At 45.6% G+C, this 21,482-nt stretch overlaps 1 protein-coding gene across 1 annotated transcript in view; it reads right to left on the reverse strand.

Moving 5' to 3' along the window:
• Positions 1-583: 583 nt before the first annotated feature.
• Positions 584-21,482, reverse strand: part of SCIN (scinderin) — a 216,720-nt gene continuing 195,821 nt past the window's right edge. The window contains exons 11-16 of the mRNA XM_082259059.1: positions 19,579-19,749; positions 16,542-16,719; positions 14,332-14,453; positions 12,457-12,534; positions 8,912-8,972; positions 584-915 (exon numbers count right to left, since the gene is read on the reverse strand). Of these exons, the coding sequence (XP_082115185.1) occupies positions 785-915; positions 8,912-8,972; positions 12,457-12,534; positions 14,332-14,453; positions 16,542-16,719; positions 19,579-19,749 (741 nt within the window). The 3' untranslated portion in view covers positions 584-784. The remainder of the gene's footprint in view (positions 916-8,911; positions 8,973-12,456; positions 12,535-14,331; positions 14,454-16,541; positions 16,720-19,578; positions 19,750-21,482) is intronic.

Raw genomic sequence — 21,482 nt, forward strand, 5'->3', positions numbered from 1 at the left:
CATTTTCACTTTAGAAATCTGAATGCAGTTTAACAAGAGGAATTGCTCTTCACTTTTTTTTTAAATGAATATATATCTTTAGTATCTCCTTATTGATTTTCCTAATTTTCACCCAAGCTTGTGTACCCTTTACATATCCATTTGGGTTTGTGTGCAAATACTTTTCATTAAATTCTTGTAAACCATACCAGTTAATTCATTACAAGGCACACAGAGTAATATGACAGATTATTTTCTAAAAAAAGGGAACATGAAAGGCAATATACCAATTTAACTATTTCAATATTCCAGAAACGGGAAAGTCCCAAACACTACACTCCAGCCAACTCCAATAGTACTAAGAGTCGAAGCAGCCTCAGCCTAAGCCACACCCCACTATGCGTTTCACCCTGTCCATGACTAAGCCCCGTGGGTGGGACGAAACGTGTCAGGGAGTGGTTTTGATGGGCTTAGCTGAGGCTGCTTCAACTACTGGGTTTGTCTGGAATGCAGCATTTGAGACTTTTCTTTTTCTGTTTGATTACACAGAACCAAGATGGGCTCTTCATACTGAGCCGACACCCACAGTGGATTCCATCGGTAACCCAAGTTTTCTATTTCTATATTCTGCCATAAAATAAACACACAAAAGTAGTAGGATTTTAATTATAATTTAGATTTGACCCCTCATATTCCACTTGAAATGTCTTTATTTGAATTGCGTTACTGCTTAAAAGCAAATATTTAAAAAAAAGTATCAAAAAGAAGGTTCTCCCATGCTTGCAGATTTTCGGGCAAGGCCTCATTACTGCCACTTGTTAGAGTCCCAGGCCAGGAACCAGCCAGTGAAGGTCGGGGGCTCGTGTCCTTGTTTCACTGTGATTATCGGGATTCCCTTGTCTCTCCCGGATGGATCTGTCTCAATATACTGTTTGGCTAAAAGTAGACAAAAAAAAAAAAAAAAAGACTTTTAGAGCTATTTTGGCCTGGTTTATGAAATTAAAGGTGACACAATAATGCCTCTTTGATAAAGCAGAAAAAAACCATAGGTGTACGCACAGGGTGTGCCAGATGTTCCTGTGCACCCCCTAATTACTCAGTGTGGCATAGATTCCCTCTGTTTAGACCTCTGATATTTCACCAAAGCCCCCTAATAAAGCTTCTAAAAAAAATTGTAAAAAAAATAAAATAAATCGTAAAATATAAAAAAAGTACAATAATAAAAATAAAAAACTACTGTCCACTGTCCTACTGACACTGCCCACTGCCCTACTGACACCGTCCACTGCTCTACTGACACCGTCCACTGCTCTACTGACACCGTACACTGCTCTACTGACACCGTCCACTGCCCTACTGACACCGTCCACTGCTCTACTGACACCGTCCACTACTCTACTGACACTGTCCACTGCTCTACTGACACTGTCCACTGCTCTACTGACACCGTACACTGCCCTACTGACACCGTACACTGCTCTACTGACACCGTACACTGTCCTACTGACACCGTACACTGCTCTACTGACACCGTCCACTGCTCTACTGACACCATCCACTGCCCTACTGACACCATCCACTGCTCTACTGACACCGTCTACTGCTCTACTGACACCATCCACTGCTCTACTGACACCATCCACTGCTCTACTGACACCGTCTACTGCTCTACTGACACAGTCCACTGCCCTACTGACACTGTCCACTGTCCTACTGACACCATCCACTGCCCTACTGACACCATCCACTGCTCTACTGACACCGTTCACTGCCCTACTGACACTGCCCACTGCTCTACTGACACCATCCACTGCTCTACTGACACCATCCACTGCCCTACTGACACTGCCCACTGCTCTACTGACACCGTCCACTGTCCTACAAAAAAATTGTAAAAAAAATAAAATAAATCGTAAAATATAAAAAAAAGTACAATAATAAAAATAAAAAACTACTGTCCACTGTCCTACTGACACTGCCCACTGCTCTACTGACACCGTCTACTGCTCTACTCACACCATCCACTGCTCTACTGACACCATCCACTGCTCTACTGACACCGTCTACTGCTCTACTCACACCATCCACTGCTCTACTGACACCATCCACTGCTCTACTGACACCGTCTACTGCTCTACTGACACCGTCTACTGCTCTACTGACACAGTCCACTGCCCTACTGACACTGTCCACTGTCCTACTGACACCATCCACTGCTCTACTGACACCATCCACTGATCTACTGACACCGTCCACTGCCTTACTGACACTGTCCACCGCCCTACTGACACCATCCACTGCCCTACTGACACTGCCCACTGCTCTACCGACACCGTCTACTGCTCTACTTACACAGTCCACTGTCCTACAAAAAAATTGTAAAAAAAAATAAAATAAATCGTAAAATATAAAAAAAGGACAATAATAAAAATAAAAAACTACTATCCACTGTCCTACTGACACTGCCCACTGCTCTACTGACACCATCCACTGCCCTACTGACACCGTCCACTGCTCTACTGACACCGTACACTGCTCTACTGACACCGTCTACTGCTCTACTCACACCATCCACTGCTCTACTGACACCATCCACTGCTCTACTGACACCGTCTACTGCTCTACTGACACCGTCTACTGCTCTACTGACACAGTCCACTGCCCTACTGACACTGTCCTACTGACACCATCCACTGCTCTACTGACACCATCCACTGATCTACTGACACCGTCCACTGCCTTACTGACACTGTCCACCTCCCTACTGACACCATCCACTGCCCTACTGACACTGCCCACTGCTCTACCGACACCGTCCACTGCTCTACTGACACCGTACACTGCTCTACTGACACCGTCTACTGCTCTACTCACACCATCCACTGCTCTACTGACACCATCCACTGCTCTACTGACACCGTCTACTGCTCTACTGACACCGTCTACTGCTCTACTGACACAGTCCACTGCCCTACTGACACTGTCCACTGTCCTACTGACACCATCCACTGCTCTACTGACACCATCCACTGCCCTACTGACACCATCCACTGTCCTACTGACACTGCCCACTGCTCTACTGACACCATCCACTGCCCTACTGACACCGTCCACTGCTCTACTGACACCGTACACTGCTCTACTGACACCGTCTACTGCTCTACTCACACCATCCACTGCTCTACTGACACCATCCACTGCTCTACTGACACCGTCTACTGCTCTACTGACACCGTCTACTGCTCTACTGACACAGTCCACTGCCCTACTGACACTGTCCTACTGACACCATCCACTGCTCTACTGACACCATCCACTGATCTACTGACACCGTCCACTGCCTTACTGACACTGTCCACCGCCCTACTGACACCATCCACTGCCCTACTGACACTGCCCACTGCTCTACCGACACCGTCCACTGCTCTACTGACACCGTACACTGCTCTACTGACACCGTCTACTGCTCTACTCACACCATCCACTGCTCTACTGACACCATCCACTGCTCTACTGACACCGTCTACTGCTCTACTGACACCGTCTACTGCTCTACTGACACAGTCCACTGCCCTACTGACACTGTCCACTGTCCTACTGACACCATCCACTGCTCTACTGACACCATCCACTGCCCTACTGACACCGTCCACTGCTCTACTGACACCGTACACTGCTCTACTGGCACCGTCTACTGCTCTACTGACACCGATCTCTACTCTACTGACACCATCCACTGCTCTACTGACACCGTCTACTGCTCTACTGACACCATCCACTGCCCTACTGACACCGTCTACTGACACCATCCACTGCCCTACTGACACCGTCCACTGCTCTACTGACACCGTCCACTGCTCTACTGACAGTGTCCACTGTCCTACTGACACCATCCACTGACTGCCCTACTGACACCGTCCACTGTCCTACTGACACCATCCACTGCTCTACTGACACCATCCACTGCTCTACTGACACTGTCCACTGTCCTATTGACACCGTCAGTATATATATACACATGCGCACACCCGAATATGTGTTTCAGTTTTGCTATGCACACCCTAATGCATTGGGCTGCGCAAACCTATGGAAGAAACTGCAAATTTTTAAAACAATCAACAGCCAATCAGAATTATTTATTCCAAAATCTGACTTCAGTAAATTGATCGGATTGCTTGCTATGGGTTACTGTGTGCAGAACATCATTGCATCCTTATTACGACAAATAGAAACATTTTCCCTCCAAAGCAATGTGATCTCCAGTAAGTTATTGCAACAGTGTCACCTACAGGCCAAACTAAGGAAGTTCTGATCATTAAAATATCTTAGCAAAATGATTTAAATTAATTACAATACAAAAAAAAAATGCAAAATAACTGTTTGCATTGAAGACCTCCAAGGAGAGGAATGCTTTTTTTTTAACATATATATATATATATTGTATATATTCCTAGAAAAATTAGAAGAACACTTTCTGGCAACTGGAAAAAAATACCCACCTGTGCACTTTATAAGCCATCTGACATGGCAACCCTGCTGTAGTCAGTGGGAAAGGGCACCAGTAGAGAGGCAGCCAGTGGAGAAGTGCACTGTTTACCCCTTTCCAAATGCAGTCAGAAGAGGAGTGTCAATAAAGAGAAGAGATGCAATGACAGTTAGGGGAGGAGTGGGCAGGTGCATTTGAAGTCAGTGAGGATATGCACAGGCGCAGTGGAAGTCAGTGGAGGAGTGCATATGTGCATTAGCGATCAGTGAAGAAGTGTGCAGTGGAAGTCAGTGGAGGAGTGGGCAGGTGCAGTGGCAGTGAGTGGTGGGGTGAACAGGTGCAGTGGAAGTCAGCAGAGAAGTGCTCACTTGCAGTGGCAGTCAGTGGAGGAGTGGAGAAGTGCATTCAAGATCAGTGGAGAAGTGTGCAGGTGCAGTAGCAGTCAGTGGAGGAAATCGCAGGTGCAATGGCACTTAGTGGAGGAGTGCACAGGTGCAGTGGCAGCCATTGGAGAAGTGTGCAGGTGTAGCAATGGTCAATTGAGGAATGCACAGGTGCAGTAATAGTCATTGTAGGAGTGCAAAGGTGCAGTCACAGTTACTGGAAGAATGCGCAGGAGCAGTAGCAGTCAGCAGAGGAGTGTGCAGATGCAGTGGCAGTCAGTAGAAGAGGGAGCAGGTGCTTTGGCAGTGAGCAGAGGACTGTCCACATACAGTAGTAATCAGTAGAGAAGTGCACAAGTGCATTAGAGATCATTGGAGAAGTGTGCAGGTGCAGTAGCAGTCAGTGGAGGACTTCCCAAGTGCAGTGGCAATCAGTGGAGGACTTCCCAGGTGCAGTAGCAGTCAGTGGAGGACTTCCCAGGTGCAGTAGCAGTCAGTGGAGGTCTTCCCAGGTGCAGTGGCAGTCAGTGGAGGACTTCCTAGGTGCAGTGGCAGTCAGTGGAGGACTTCCCAGGTGTAGTGTCAGTCAGTGGAGGACTTCCCAGGTGCAGTGGCAGTCAGTGGAGGACATCCCAGGTGCAGTGGCAGTCAGTGGAGGACTTCCCAAGTGTAGTGGCAGTCAGTGGAGGACTTCCCAGGTGCAGTGGCAGTCAGTGGGGGACTTCCCAGGTGCAGTAGCAGTAAGTGGAGGACTTCACAAGTGCAGTGGCAGTCAGTGGAGGACTTCCCATGTGTAGTGGCAGTCAGTGGAAGACTTTCCAGGTGCAGTGACAGTCAGTGGAGGACTTCCCAGGTGTAGTGGCAGTCAGTGGAGGACTTCCCAGGTGCAGTAGCAGTCAGTGGATGACTTCCCAGGTGCAGTGGCAGTCAGTGGATGACTTCCCAGGTGCAGTGGCAGTCAGTGGAGGACTTCCCAGGTGAAGTAGCAGTCAGTGGAGGACTTCCCAGGAACAGTAGCAGTCAGTGGAGGACTTCCCAGGTGAAGTAGCAGTCAGTGGAGGACTTCCCAGGTGTAGTGGCAATCAGTGGAGGACTTCCCAGGTGAAGTAGCAGCCAGTGGAGGACTTCCCAGGTGCAGTGGCAGTCAGTGGAGGACTTCCCAGGTGCAGTAGCAGTCAGTGGAGGACTTCCCAGGTGCAGTAGCAGTCAGTGGAGGACTTCCCAGGTGTAGTGTCAGTCAGTGGAGGACATCCCAGGTGCAGTGGCAGTCAGTGGAGGACTTCCCAGGTGTAGTGGCAGTCAGTGGAGGACTTCCCAGGTGTAGTGTCAGTCAGTGGAGGACATCCCAGGTGCAGTGGCAGTCAGTGGAGGACTTCCCAGGTGTAGTGGCAGTCAGTGGAGGACTTCCCAGGTGCAGTAGCAGTCAGTGGATGACTTCCCAGGTGCAGTGGCAGTCAGTGGAGGACTTCCCAGGTGAAGTAGCAGTCAGTGGAGGACTTCCCAGGAACAGTAGCAGTCAGTGGAGGACTTCCCAGGTGAAGTAGTAGTCAGTGGAGGACTTCCCAGGTGTAGTGGCAATCAGTGGAGGACTTCCCAGGTGAAGTAGCAGCCAGTGGAGGACTTCCCAGGTGCAGTGGCAGTCAGTGGAGGACTTCCCAGGTGCAGTAGCAGTCAGTGGAGGACTTCCCAGGTGCAGTGGCAGTCAGTGGAGGACTTCCCAGGTGCAGTAGCAGTCAGTGGAGGACATCCCAGGTGCAGTGGCAGTCAGTGGAGGACTTCCCAGGTGTAGTGGCAGTCAGTGGAGGACTTCCCAGGTGCAGTAGCAGTCAGTGGATGACTTCCCAGGTGCAGTGGCAGTCAGTGGAGGACTTCCCAGGTGAAGTAGCAGTCAGTGGAGGACTTCCCAGGAACAGTAGCAGTCAGTGGAGGACTTCCCAGGTGAAGTAGCAGCCAGTGGAGGACTTCCCAGGTGCAGTGGCAGTCAGTGGAGGACTTCCCAGGTGCAGTGGCAGTCAGTGGAGGACTTCCCAGGTGCAGTAGCAGTCAGTGGAGGACTTCCCAGGTGCAGTAGCAGTCAGTGGAGGACTTCCCAGGTGCAGTGGCAGTCAGTGGAGGACTTCCCAGGTGCAGTAGCAGTCAGTGGAGGACTTCCCAGGTGCAGTAGCAGTCAGTGGAGGACTTCCCAGGTGTAGTGGCAGCCAGTGGAGGACTTCCCAGGTGCAGTAGCAGTCAGTGGAGGACTTCCCAGGTGTAGTGGCAGTCAGTGTGTTCAGGTACAGTAGTGTTCATTGGAAAATGTTGTTGTTGCAGTGGTAGTCAGTGGAGACAATTGGGTTCTTGTGAAAGCAGAAAACATGAGTGACAATATAAGTCAACCATACATGTCCTGCCAGCTACTTGTGACTCTCGGCTGCTGAACCAGAAGAATTGTGCATATCAGGAGCTCTGTCCTCACTTGGACCTCCTAATATCATTGCTTGTTTGGGGTCAGGGACTCAGAAAGGATTAGTATGACAGCCATACCCTTGTCCTCTGTGAATGTTGTGATTAGGGATGAGCTCAAGGTTTGGTAGATGAATACTACACAACAATTGTAAAAAACAAGGATTAGAATGATTGCTGGTCACCAGACAAACAGTGTAAACCTCTGGCCATGTATAGTCTACTATACTGGCAACCTGTGATCATTCCAATCCCTATTTTATACAATCATTGTCCAGTGTACCCCAAACATTGCCAGCACTCAAGCACTGATGAAGGGGGAGTTGTGGGCCCTCAAAACGTGTTGGATTTATCTTCTGACATAATGGCAAGATAAATAAACTTGTACTAGACTCAGGGGTCTAGTTCTAAACTATTTGTTAGACAAATGTCACAATTATTCACCAAGCCTGCATGAAGTTGCTCTGTATTTTCTCTATTAGGCCTATATCCTACAATTGCTAGCTCCATCTAGTGGCCAAAATGCGATATTTGTTTTCTGAAATAGCTCAATCAGAAAAAATACTCAGTTTTGTCCACTAGATGGAACTGACGATGATAGGAAATAATTAATTTAGAGAAAACTACAGAAAAACTTCTAGGCTTGTGACATTCGTCCAATGAATGTTTAATCAATAGACCACCCAAGAAGTGGTGTATTTTGGTTTTGTGCTGCCCTAGGCAAGACTAAAATAGGGCGCCCCCCTTCCGACTCCTATATAAATTCGCCCCACTCCTTTCTTTTTAACGGATGTGACTCCCTCCAAAATCAAAGGACTCCAATTCCCAGCATGAACCCCTGAGAGAGAGGGGGGGTGAGAGAGAAGGGGGGGGGGCTGAGAGAGAGAGAGAGAGAGGGAGGGATAAGAGAGAGGGAGGGATGAGAGAGAGGGGGGTGAGAGAGAAAGAAAGAGAGGGGGTGAGAGAGAGGGGGGATGAGAGAGGAGGGGCTGAGAGAGAGAGGGGTGAGAGAGAGAGAGAGAGAGGTGAGAGAGAAAGGAGGGGTGAGAGAGAGAGAGGGGGGGGGTGAGTGAGTGTGAGAGAGAGAGGAAGGGGGTGAGAGAGAGACAGAGAGAGGTGGGAGATATGGCTCTAGCAACCAGTGGCCAAAAGAGTCTCAGGTGGAGGGGGGGGGGGGGGCGTTTTTTTTTGCTGCCCCCCTGCAAAGTGCTGCCCTAGGCCTGGGCCTTGTTGGCCTAGGCCAAAATACAGCACTGCACCCAAGTAAAAACTTGTGGCGCTCTCATCCTTTATCTGATGTTTTGGCAAATTTCTGCAGACGGGCTTCAAAATGTTGTGGAAAGCCTTCCTAGAAGTGAAGGATGTTATATCTAAATTTAGATAGTTGTAGGAAAAATCTAAAGGAGGTTGTAGAGAGAGTGAGAATGATCGGTAAGCAGTGAGACTAACTAGAAATGTCACTTCCCACCACTAGAAGTATTTTATATTTAAAACACAGCGACTCTTTTTATTGGTACATTTTGATCTTTCTTCTCATTGTTCCTCATTTAGCCCAAATCCAAGCAGATGTATTCTTCAGTGGTGACAGCAGGACACCTGCAGTACAGTATAAAATCCTTACCTGATTTCAGGGACTCTTTCTTCTCCACTTCATTAGCATCTTTTCCGATCCACAAAAATAGCTGAAAAGAGAAAAAAAAAGCCATTGCACATCTCTGGGATTTCACATCAGCAGAGACTGACCTTGGAGAAGACTGTTATTAAGGCCAAGCCTTACAATCGATTCTCATCCTGTGATAATTTCTACTTTCAGGAATGAAAAGGCAGCTGAAAAGCAATGTGCAGGTATCCGCACATTGCAGAAAGTGTTATAATATCTTTTATGGAATCACAGTAAGGAGCTACCTGATAGCGTTCAATAATACATCTGAGGACGGCGTGGAGAAGAGTCGTTATGGCCAATGGGGAACTTATACTGTATTCTGATTTTTCAAGGACAGCCGCACTTTAATTGCAGGGAAAAATGACATATAGTTGTTTTTTATGTAATCTGTCCATCATCTACATCAGTGTTTCCCAAACTTCCAGTAATGGCATCCTTTAAAAGTATGCAAAATCTCAATCCCCCGCCCCATCTAAAATGTAAAAAATGTCAAAGTTGCTTCTCAATGGAAAACCTAAGGCAGAGACAATGCGCAAGACTGCCTTGATGAAATGAACATCAGAGTTCTCCCTTTCATATACGAGTCTCCCTATCACACTAGAGTTTCCCCATCTTACCAGAGTTCCCCCCTATACATCAGTGGTCCCCTTATATATGAGAGCCCCCATCAAATCAGAGTACCCCCATGCAGGGCCGTCTTTAATATCGATTGGACCCTGGGCAAACATTTTCTTGGGCCCTCCTGAATCCACTTATCAACTATTTGCGGGCAGTGCAGGCTCAAGGGGCAGCTGCTTTGGGCCCCGCAACAATTACTGGGCCCAGGGCAGCTGCCCCTTTTGCCCTGCGTTAAAGACAGCTCTGCCCCCATGAGAGAGACCATCCATCCTAGAGTCCTCCCATCACAAAAGAGACCCCCTCAGTGACAGAGCCCACCAATCACATGGTCAACCCATCAAAGAGCCCCTAAGCACAGAGTTACCCCATCACAACCCCCCCCCCCTTCTATAACACAGTCTCTGCTATCACAAAGCCCCCCGATCACATAGTCACCCCACCAAAGCCCCCCTCCCCAAATCACACAGTCCCTGCTATCACAAAGTCCCCAATCACATAGTCACCCAACCAAAGACCCATGACAGAGAAGATTACCCATCCTAGCGTCCTTTCATCACAACAGAATCTCCTCCAATCATAGAACCCCCAATCACACAGTCCCCCCCATCAGAGAACGCCAATCACACAGTACCCCCCCATCAGAGAACCCCAATCACACAGGCCCTCATCATAGAGCTCCCAATCAAACAGGCCCCCCATCAAAGAGCCCCCAAGCGAAGAGTCACCCCATCACAACCTCCCCCTCTATAATACAGTTTCTGCTATCACAAAGCCCCCCAATCACATAGTCACCCCAGAAAAGACCCCCCCCCCAAATCACACATTCCCTGCTATCACAAAGTCCCCAATCACATAGTCACCCAACCAAAGACCCATGACAGAGAACACCCATACTAGAGTCCTTTCATCACAACAGAAACTCCCCCAATCACACAGTCCCCATTTCACAGAGCCCCTAATCACACAGTTCCCCCATCACTAAACCCCCCAATCCCACAGCCACCTCATCAGATAGCCCCCAGTCACACAGTTCCCCCATAACAAAGCCCATCAATCACACAATCAGCCAATCAAAGAGCCCCCCAATCACATAGTTACTGCATCACAGAGCCCCCAATCACATAGTTACACTATCACAGGGCCCCCCAATCACACAGTCCCCCCATCACAGAGCCCACAAATCATACTGCCTCCTCTTCACATCTAGGCCCTATATTTTGGCTCCAGCAGCACGGCAGAAGGGGGAACAGGTCTAGAGGTGGTGGACTGTTGTCCTCTCCTGATTACTGGTGGCAGGCCTGCATACCTCCTGCCCTGAAACAGCGTCATGCATTGCCATGTTGCAGGCAACCAGCTGCCAACACAACTGCAACGAATGATGAAATGCGTCATGGTCTTGGTCATTGGCTGTTATGGTGTTGGAGGCCAACCTGTCCAAACCATTGCAACTAATGACACTAATCAAAGGTAAACAGGGTACCGTGTACACAGTACCCCAGTGCAGTCCAAAAAAATAAAAACAGGGTGCCGCCACCTCCCCACAGGGTGCTAATCCCCACTGAGTTGAAAAACACTGACCTACACGATTTACAATATTCAACAATGGAAACCCTGATAAAGGGGTCATTTCCGCCCCCGAAACATGTTGGCTACCTTTGCAGCTTCCTCTTGTAAATAAACACCTTTGGACTTTTATCTTTGAATGTGGTGCTCTGCATTGTTCTTCTGGGTTAAATAATATATGGAGGCTGCCAATGCTGACCTCCTTCTGAAAATGCTAATAGCTTGGTTGTCTTTGGCCCCTGAATATAATGAGAAATGATCTGGAACAAGCATGCAGACTTTCTAATTTGCATATATTTCCTGGATCAGAAGCTCAGAAAGTATTAAAGTTATGGATTTACCATTGACTGTGATGGTTCTTTTTTCTCCAGGCCATGGTATTGCTTGGATTTAACATGGTAGCCAGGCAACTAACATTTTCAAAAATAAAGTTCAATGGCAGCCTACATAAATGATCAGTATAGATTTTATTTAAAGCTTTATAGAAACACTGAAACTTGGTGGCGCTATAATGAAAATGCTAACTTCTTGTAGCTGGAACTTGGACCAACCCTCTCCCTGTTAGGCAAAAACTACAATCGTAGGCCTCATAAGGAGGAATCATAAGTTGGTGGGCCCTAGCTCTGCTGGCCAGAGCTGACTATACCAGGGACTCGGGAACTTACTTGTAGACCTGACCACAGCTCACTTCAATCTTTATCAGCCATTCTCAACCAGGATCTGAGGAACCATAGGGTTCTTTCAGTGTTTGCTAGGAGTTCCTTGAGCTTCAACAAGGCTTTCATTGAACCATAGGGTTCCTTCAGAGTTTCTTAGGGTTTCACTGAGCTGTGGCTGAATAATCTCCCATTTATGGAGGCTGGAGGCTGCCTAGTTCCAGATCCAACACCACTTGGCTTCATTGCACCAATAATCTTTTTGCCTGTCTGTAAGAGTGGCATTTGGAACACCATTGGCCTCCAATGTAAGAAGCATGTTTCCCATTGACCCCCAACGAACTGATTTTAGCAGGGATTCTCCAAGACCAAGATAAGAATGGGAGCCTCTTGGTCACACTGTCCACCACTGCTGGAGTGGTGGGACAAGTGGTTGGCATCTTACAGGCTGGTCCATAATTGGTCATCTACAGGTGCTCTTCTTCTGCAATTTTAGAAGTTTGGTGGGAACAATGTCATTAAAAATATAAAATGATATTCTTACAGCTCCATAATATTAAACTCCCTTACTGTAATGAAAGGCTTATGTATGCAAATGACTGCATGTAAAATGCAAATCAAAAATGCAAATCAGTTTTTGTACACAAATGTACTTTGTTCTCCTACCTGTTCCCATGAGTCCAACAGCATAACATCATCTTCTGCTAAATCATCCTGCGTGAATTCTCCAGGTACTTCCTCAATCTAGGAATTAATGGCGCAATTTAGACAATGTTATTCATTTTCACAGTTTTTGTCTTTAATTTTTAAGCTTAAAACAAGAGTACAGCTTGTAAGCATAGAATCTAGGTATGCGTTGGTACATTCGTTACAAACAATAAAATACATCACATGCTATCCAACATACTGAGTGCCATTCCAAGGACTCCAACACATAAAGCAAGAAATCACAGAAATGAGAAACACAGGAGACGGAGCATGTGGTGTGGATGATCTCCTATAGGATGTGTAGGTCATATACACTATATTACCAAAAGTATTGGGACGCCTGCCTTTACACGCACATTACATTTAATGGCATCCCAGTCTAGGTCTGTAGGGTTCAATATTGAGTTGGCCCACCCATTCCAGCATTAACAGCCTCAACTCTTCTGGGAAGGCTGTCCACAAGGTTTAGGAGTGTGTCTATGGGAATGTTTGACCATTCTTCCAGAAGCACATTTGTGAGGTCAGGCACTGATGTGGATGGGAAGGCCTGCATGGGGCACTATTCCTCCCACCGATACCAATGATGAGGCACCCTTGCGCCCACTGATACCAATAATAGGGTGCTATTCCTCCCTCTTACACCAACAATGGGGTACTGTTCCTCCCATCGATACCAATTTTTGGGGCACTATTCCTCTCACTGATACCAATGTTTGGGGCACTATTCTTCCCACCGATACCAATGATGGGGCACTATTCCTCCCACCGATACCAATGATGTGGCATTGTCCACTCCCACTGACACTAGGACATTTTCTACTCCCACTGGCCAAAGTTCGGCCCCTCTAAAGTCTGAAGGACAGTAAACTGGCCCCCTGTTTAAAAAGTTTTGACACCCCTGCCCTTGACCTATAGAGCATTTAAACCTTGCAGTGTGGGCACAGCCCCACTGCAAGATATAACTTTCATTGTGCGGAGTTAAATTTAAAGACTAACTCCACCTTTTGGACCATGTTACATACTCATATTTAGATATTAGTTACCAGGGCTACAAGGATAGAAGGGTAAAACCTGGTAGCACTGGCAGTCAAGCTAAGGGTGCCCATGCAACAGCAGGAACAGATATAAGGCAGAAGCAGCCCTTGGAGAATCCTTTTACCCATTACTTTCAGAAAACTTTTGGAAATCTAAGTCACCACCCAATATAATGGCGTCCAAATTTTTGTATCAACCCTAATCAAACTTCAGGTAATGCAAAGGAAAGAGCAACACCACTCAGCTGTGCTCTGCAATCCAGCCGGGGTGCTCACCTCGGCTCACCACCGTAGAAATATTATAGGACAAAAATAGGTCGCACTCCATCATGGAATGAAGATGCTTGAATTTATTGAAGTATCGTCATGCCAAACATCCAAACAGACAGAAATTATTAACGCGTTTCACACGGGTCTCCGTGCTTGTTCACAACCAACAAGCACGGAGACCCGTGTGAAACGCGTTAATAATTTCTGTCTGTTTGGATGTTTGGCATGATGACACTTCAATAAATTCAAGCAACTTCATTCCAGGACGGAGTGCGACCTATTTCTTTTCCTAATCAAACTTCAGACAATATTTTTTAGCCCTGTTTGTACCTTCTTGTCCCAGTAACAATGGCTTCCCCCATTGCTTGTACGGGTGTCACAAAGACAAGAAGTAACAGAACATCTCCTCAATGAAGCCACAGACAAAATAAAAACCTGACAGAATTCTAACTCATTCCCACTCTTTAAAAAAAAAAAAAGCATTAATGTGAGCTTATTTCAAATATTTACTTCAAGAATGCAGGCTTACCACAAATCTCCCGGTCTTATTGGAGCAGCCAAACAATCGAGTTGGGTGATCTTCCAGCTGGGAGACCAACAGAGGCGATGTCTGATATTTCTTTTTACCTCCCAAGGCACTCCAGAACTCATCTGCCAAAAAGAAAGCAGAAAGATACAATATGTTGTGTTATACCTTCAATTTTTTGGATAGCGAGAAAGGTGCAGCGTAGGAAGAAATAAGTCTAAGGACTCACATGACCAAGGATTTAGGTGTGAATTTCGGACTCTTACAGTAGATTTTGCCTAACTGGTAATTATTTTGGGGATAAAGGATGGCGGAATCACGCGGAGTGATTTCCAGAGAACAGCTATAAATATCTGGTGCACGCTTGTTGAAGGATCTTTGCCTACAGGTTGTGACCTGACTTTGAGATCCTGAGTTAGATCCAGGGGATCCTGGGTGAGATCCAGGCCCTAAAGGCTCAGTCTTTTAGGGCTGAAAGTGAAAGCTACTAAATCTGATTGAGGACCTAACCCATACTATTCCTGCTGAGGAAGAGAGAGCTGTCGTGGAAGGGAATAGTGTTTCAGTTAATGTGCTGTGGGGAGGAGGAGATCTTAGTGCATGTGCTCAGACTGTGCAGGGGTGGGTGAAAGAGCTCTATCCAGTGCCCTGTTGGCAGTGACCCCTGTCATCTGCCCTACCAGCAGTGACCCCTGTCCTCTGCCCTGATAATCCCTGTCCTTGGCTCAGTTGACCCCATTCTCTGGCTCTGCTGACCCCTGTACATTGCCCTGCTGACCCTTATCCTCGACTCTGCAGACCTCTGTCCTCCGCCCTGCTGACCCCTGTCCTCCACCTTGCTGACTCCTGCCTTACCAATTCCTGTACACTCCCCTACTGACCCACTCTCCTCTGCTCTTCTGACTCCTCCCCTCCGTCCTGCTGACCCATTTTCTTACATCCCTGTCCACTGCCCTATAAAATTACCCCATCTTCTGCTTCGCTGTGTGCATGGGCAATCTAAGCATCCATCCAGGAACTGTCACAACTGTTGCTACCTTTTTGGGTTTTCCACCCACCACCACTCACCATGGATTTAGGTGAGTATTTTGGGCTTTTAGATATTCCCTAACTGGCAGTTAGGGGTAATGGATGGTGGGAAAGGGAGTCATGCCTAGAGAACATATTTAAATATCTGGTTCAAGCTTGGTGAATAAGGGTATGTCAATTTAGGGTCCCACTTGCTAAGACCAGGCGCAAGTGAGAGGAGCCATCGACAGATTTTATAAAGTTTCATCCCCCTACACTAATGGAGGCTCAGTTTTCTAATTTACACAAATGCAAAGCATATTTGTAGACTTAAAGAGGGAATGTTGAGTGAAGAAAAGAGCTACACCCTAGTAAAGTAGTTCAGTTTCCCTTTATTGGGCATATTGCATCGTAGAGGGATGGGTCCTTTCTACGACAGTCAACTGCAACCACACAATGGAATTCCCAATAGATTTGATGCTCTTAGGTTGGTGGGTTATGTTAGAAGAGTGAAGCAGTATGGGTTCCATAAGACTCCAAAGCTGGTCCACCGAGCAATGTAATTCCCAATGGATTTGGTGCTCTTACAGAGCAAAGGTTGGTAGGTTATACAAGGAGAGTAAGGTGCAGTAAGGCAGGGGTTGACTGGCAACTTTTAGCAGAGGGTTCAAATACAGCCCAGAGGCCCATGGTGCAGTGACTCATCCCCCCACCTACTCTCCCTCTTTCCTGCTTTCTCCTGACCCACATCCCAGGCTGAAGCTCCAGGTACTCTATGCTCACCGGGTAGGTTGGGCTGGACAGTGCCTACTGCACAGAGTCTGGGTTCCTGAACTGGCCGGCAAGGGAGGTCCGAGCTCCAGGGGGAGCCGAGGTGGGCCAGGGGAGGAGAGCCTCTGGTGGGGTACGGAGCCAGCTTCTTCTCAAACACAGCATACACCCTTAATGCCGTGCTCTGTCCTTGTCCTTAGCCCACACTTTGGGACTTTTTACTTTCTTTCACCAGGGAGCTTTCAGGCATATCTGTGGCGCAAGCAGCCTTTACAGGGCATCAGAGAAGCCTGGAGGGCATTTGCCCCCCTGCCCAGTCCACCCCTGCAGTAAGGGTTACCAAAGAGCAAATTCCTAAACAGTAATATGAAAAGTGAATAGGTTCCCTTTAGATAGGAAGAAGCTGTTATAAAGATTTACAGAGAAATACAAACCTGGTTCCTGTCCTTCTGAAATCCTTGCAGCTTTGCATTTCAAGACTCCGGCTATGTAGTCTGCCCCTTTCTCTTCTTCTCCGCTAGCTCCCTTTCCCACCCACTGATACCCGGAATTGTTCTTCAGTTTTAAAACAAACACATCATTGGAATTCAGCAAAGATGCATCTGCTTCCACCTACAAACAGAATGTCACAGGAACATAGTCAGAGTCGTGTCTGGAAACTGGGGCACAGAAAACCTTCCAAGAGGAAATGTGACCAGAAGATAAATAGATTAGATAGATAGAGACAGATAATGGCTTAGTGATAGACAGACAGACAGATAGACATCTTATAGATATATAGATAGATAGATAGATAGATAGATAGATAGATAGATAGATAGATAGATAGATAGATAGATAGATAGATAGATAGATAGATAGATAGATAGATAGATAGATAGATCGATGGAGACAGATGACAGATACAAAAAGATAGAATAAGAAAAAAGATGATAGATAAATAGATACAATTCCTTGAAAAAGTCTTCATGCCCCTTAAAATTTTGCACATTTTGTCATGTTACAACCAAAAACGTAAATATATTTAATTTTTTGGGGATTTTATGTGATAGACCAACACAAAGTGGCACATAATTGTACAGTGGAAGGAAAATGATAAATGGTTTTCACATTTTTTTTACACATAAATATGTGAAGTGTGGCGTGCATTTGTATTCACCCCCCCCCCCCCCCCCGGGTCAATACTTTGTAGAACTGCTGCCTGCAATTACAGCTGCAAGTCTTTTTGGGGATGTCTCTACCAGCTTTGCACATCTAGAGAGGGACATTTTTGCCCATTCCTCTTTGCAAAATAGCTCAAGCTCTGTCAGATAGGATGGAGAGCGTCTGTGAACAGCAATTTTCAAGTCTTGCCACAGATTCTCAATTGGATTTAGGTCTGGACTTTGACTGAGCCATGCTAACACATGAATATGCTTTAATCTAAAGCATTCCATTGTAGCTCTGGCTGTATGTTTAGGGTCATTAACCTGCTGGAAGGGGAACCTCTACCCCAGTCTGAAGTCTTTTGCAGACTCTACCAGGTTTTCTTCTAGGATTGCCCTGTATTTGTCTCCATCCATCTTTCCATCAACTCTGTCCCTGCTGAAGAAAAGCATCCCCACAACGTGATGCTGCCACCACCATGTTTCACAGTGAGGATGGTGTGTTCAGGGTGATGTGCAGTTTTACTTTTCCACCACACATAGCGTTTTGCTTTTAGGCCAAAAAGTTCAATTTTGGTCTCATCTGAGCAGAGCACCTTCTTCCACATGTTTACTGTGTCCCCCACATGGCTTCTTGCAAACTACAAACAGAACTTCTTATGGCTTTCTTTCAACAATGACTTTCTTCTTGCCACTCTTCCATAAAGGGCAGATTTGTGGAGTGCCGACTATTAGTTGTCCTGTGGACAGATTCTCCCACCTGAGCTGTGGATTTCTGCAGCTCCTCCAGAGATACCATGGGCCTCTTGGCTGTTTCTCTGATTAATGCTCTTCATGTCAGTTTAGGTGGACGGCCATGTCTTAGTAGGTTAGCAGTTGTGCCATACTCTTTCCATTTTCAGATGATGGATTGAACAGCGCTCTGTGAGATGTTCAAAGCTTGGGATATTTTTTTTATAACCTAACCCTGCTTTAAACTTCTCCACAACTTTATCCCTGACCTGTCTGGTGTGTTCCTTTGCCTTCATGATGCTGTTCGTTCACTAAGGTTCTCTAACGAACCTCTGAGAGCTTCACAGAACAGCTGTATTTATTCTGAGAATAAATTACACACCGGTGGAATCTATTTACTAATTAGGTGACTTCTGAAGGCAATTGGTTCTACTAGATTTTAGTTAGTGGTATCACAGTAAAGGGGGGTGAATACAAATGCACGCCACACTTTTCAGATATTTATCTGTAAAAAATTGTGAAAACCATTTATAGATATATATTCACAGATTGCTTGCATGGTTGGTTAGAGATAGATAGATAGATAGATAGATAGATAGATAGATAGATAGATAGATAGATAGATAGATAGATAGATAGATAGATAGATAGATAGATAGATAGATAGATAGATGAATAGATAGAGATAGATAGATAGATAGATAGATAGATAGATAGATAGATAGATAGATAGATAGATAGATAGATAGATAGATAGATAGATAGATAGATAGATAGATAGATAGATAGATAGATAGATAGAGATATAGATAGATAAGATAAATTAATTCGAGATAGATAGATCGATAGATAGATAGATAGATAGATAGATAGATAGATAGATAGATAGATAGATAGAATAGATAGAGATAGATAGATAGATAGATAGATAGATAGATAGATAGATAGATAGATAGATAGATAGATAGATAGATAGATAGATAGATAGATAGATAGAAAGAAAATATAGATACATAGATTGACTGATTGATTGATGGATTGAATGAATATATATATATATATATAGATATATACATTGATTAGAGATAGATAGATAGATAGATAGATAGATAGATAGATAGATAGATAGATAGATAGATAGATAGAAAGGGGGGATAGATAGAAAAATAGACAGATAGATATGTAATAGAAGGAAATAGAGATGACAGAGATAATGGGAGATAGAAGATAATAGATAGATTTGAATATTATTACTATGTTTATATTTGGTAATCACTTATGGTTCATTACATGGAATTGTCATAACAGGTAAATCCACTGAAAACTGTAAAGTCATAGAAAATCTTTGCACATCTCTGGTGACATCTCTGTGAATCCCCCCATGACTTCTGCTGCATTCCTAATGGGGTCCTACTCATCGGAAGGCAGAGAAGGGGTCGTCAGCGGAAGGATCTCACAGGTGAAGCCCCCCAGAGATATAAGAGTTACAGGAGAGAGAACCCACCAAACCCCATCCATAGATGGAATGCTACCTTTGTCTGGTCATACTCCCCATCACTGACTCCATATACTGTGTAATGCCCGGTAATATTACCTCCACAATCCGAGTGACAAAGGACAAATTCCTGCGGATCTGGAAGAGTCGCACGGCGCTGGGTGGTGCCTGTCCGCCCTTACGGGAGGTGCCTTCTTTGTATATAATTAGCGGTTTGTCTTTAAACAAGCTGAGCAAATGTTGCGGCTCTTTCCCCTGAGTCACTCTGACCTGTAAGAGGAAACATGGAGACCGTCATCCTTCCAAGTCTGAAAACAGGTCACTATACGCCTGTGATATTATCGTATAAAATTACATTCCTTATTAATCAATGTTCAATATGCGTCAATACATTAATAATCTGAGAATTCCCAACAAAGCTATGAGAAGGGCCTCCAAATTTTAAAGGGGCGTATTTATAAAATATCTTGCAGCACTATTAGTCCTGTGAAACTACATGTGAGTGAACGGGAGAAATATCCAATGTTATAAAGATATTTCCTCTCTAGATCAGATCTTCTTTATTCATGTAGAATACAGCAAATCGAGACAATACCACATTATGGCCACTAGATGGCGCAGACTATTATAGTAACACCTTAATGTCGTCGTCTCCCAGCCCTTTAAGGGGGTTCAAATGCCAGAAAATGGGGCGGGGTTTGAGATCATATGACCACCGTGATTGGTTGTCACAATGGCCACATGATCGAAAAGCTCCCAATCGCCACAAGCTTTCTGTTAGGTGCCGGTAACTCTGCCGGGAGCGTGCAAGGAGCACGCTCTAGGCCAGTGATGGTGAACCTCGACACCCCCAGATGTTTTGGAACTATATTTCCCATGATGCTAAACTACACTGCAGAGTGCAGGAGCATCATGGGAAATGTAGTTCCAAAACATCTGGGGATGTCAAGGTTCGCCATCACTGCTCTAGGCACAGATTTGGTTACATTTTGGTATGCAAATATTCGGGATCAAGGCCAACCCAGGGAAAGCGGAGGAACTAAACTGTATCTGAGCACCACAAACTGAAAGCGCTATTTAACCACTTAAGCCCCGGAGGATTTGGCTGCTCAAAGACCAGGGCCTATTTTGCGATTCGACACTGCGTGATTTTAACGGACAATTGCGCGGTCATGCGACGCTGCACCCATATGAAATTCACGTCCTTTGTTTCCCACAAATAGAGCTTTCTTTTGGTGGTATTTGATCACCTGTGCGATTTTTACTTTTTGCGCTATAAACAAAAAAAGAGCGTCAATTTTTAAAAAATAACAATATTTTTCAAATTTTTTTATATGAAATTCCCCAAAAAAAAATGTAAAAATCAAAATTTTTTAACATTTTAGGCCAATTTGTTTTCTGCTACATATTTTTGGTAAAAAAAAAATCGCAATGGGTGTATTTTGATTGGTTTGCGCAAAAGTTATTGCGTTTACTAACTAAGGGAAAGATTTCTGCCATTTTTATTGTTTTGGTTTAACTAGTAATGGCGGCGATCTGCGATTTTCTTTGTGGGATTGCGACATTGCAGCGGACAGATCGGACCCCTAACTGAAATTTTTTACACTTTTGGGGGTACCAGTGACATTACTACAGTAATCAGTGCTATACATATGCACTGTTACTGTAAAAATGACACTGGCAGGGAAGGGGTTAACTTTACTAGAGATCAAGGGCGTGTCCCTAGGGGCGTGATTCTAACTGTAGAGGGGTGTGGCTTTTGATGTAACCACAGAGACATACGATCCTACATAGCAGGATCGTATGATCTCTGCAGTTACACCAGGGAGAATGGCAGGCGGCTTTGTTTACATCAGCCGCCTGCCATCTTGAGTCAGGGCAGAAGATTCATGTAGCATTTACTTACTGGAATCCACCTGGCCTTAGCTCAAGCATGCAGGCAGGAGAGTGTGCATAGCTAAGAAAGCCCCTCCTCCTCCTCCCCCTTACCAAAAATATGTAGC

Source organism: Pelophylax lessonae, assembly GCF_965119305.1.
Source record: "Pelophylax lessonae genome assembly, chromosome: 5".
Taxonomy (NCBI): Eukaryota; Metazoa; Chordata; class Amphibia; order Anura; family Ranidae; genus Pelophylax; species Pelophylax lessonae.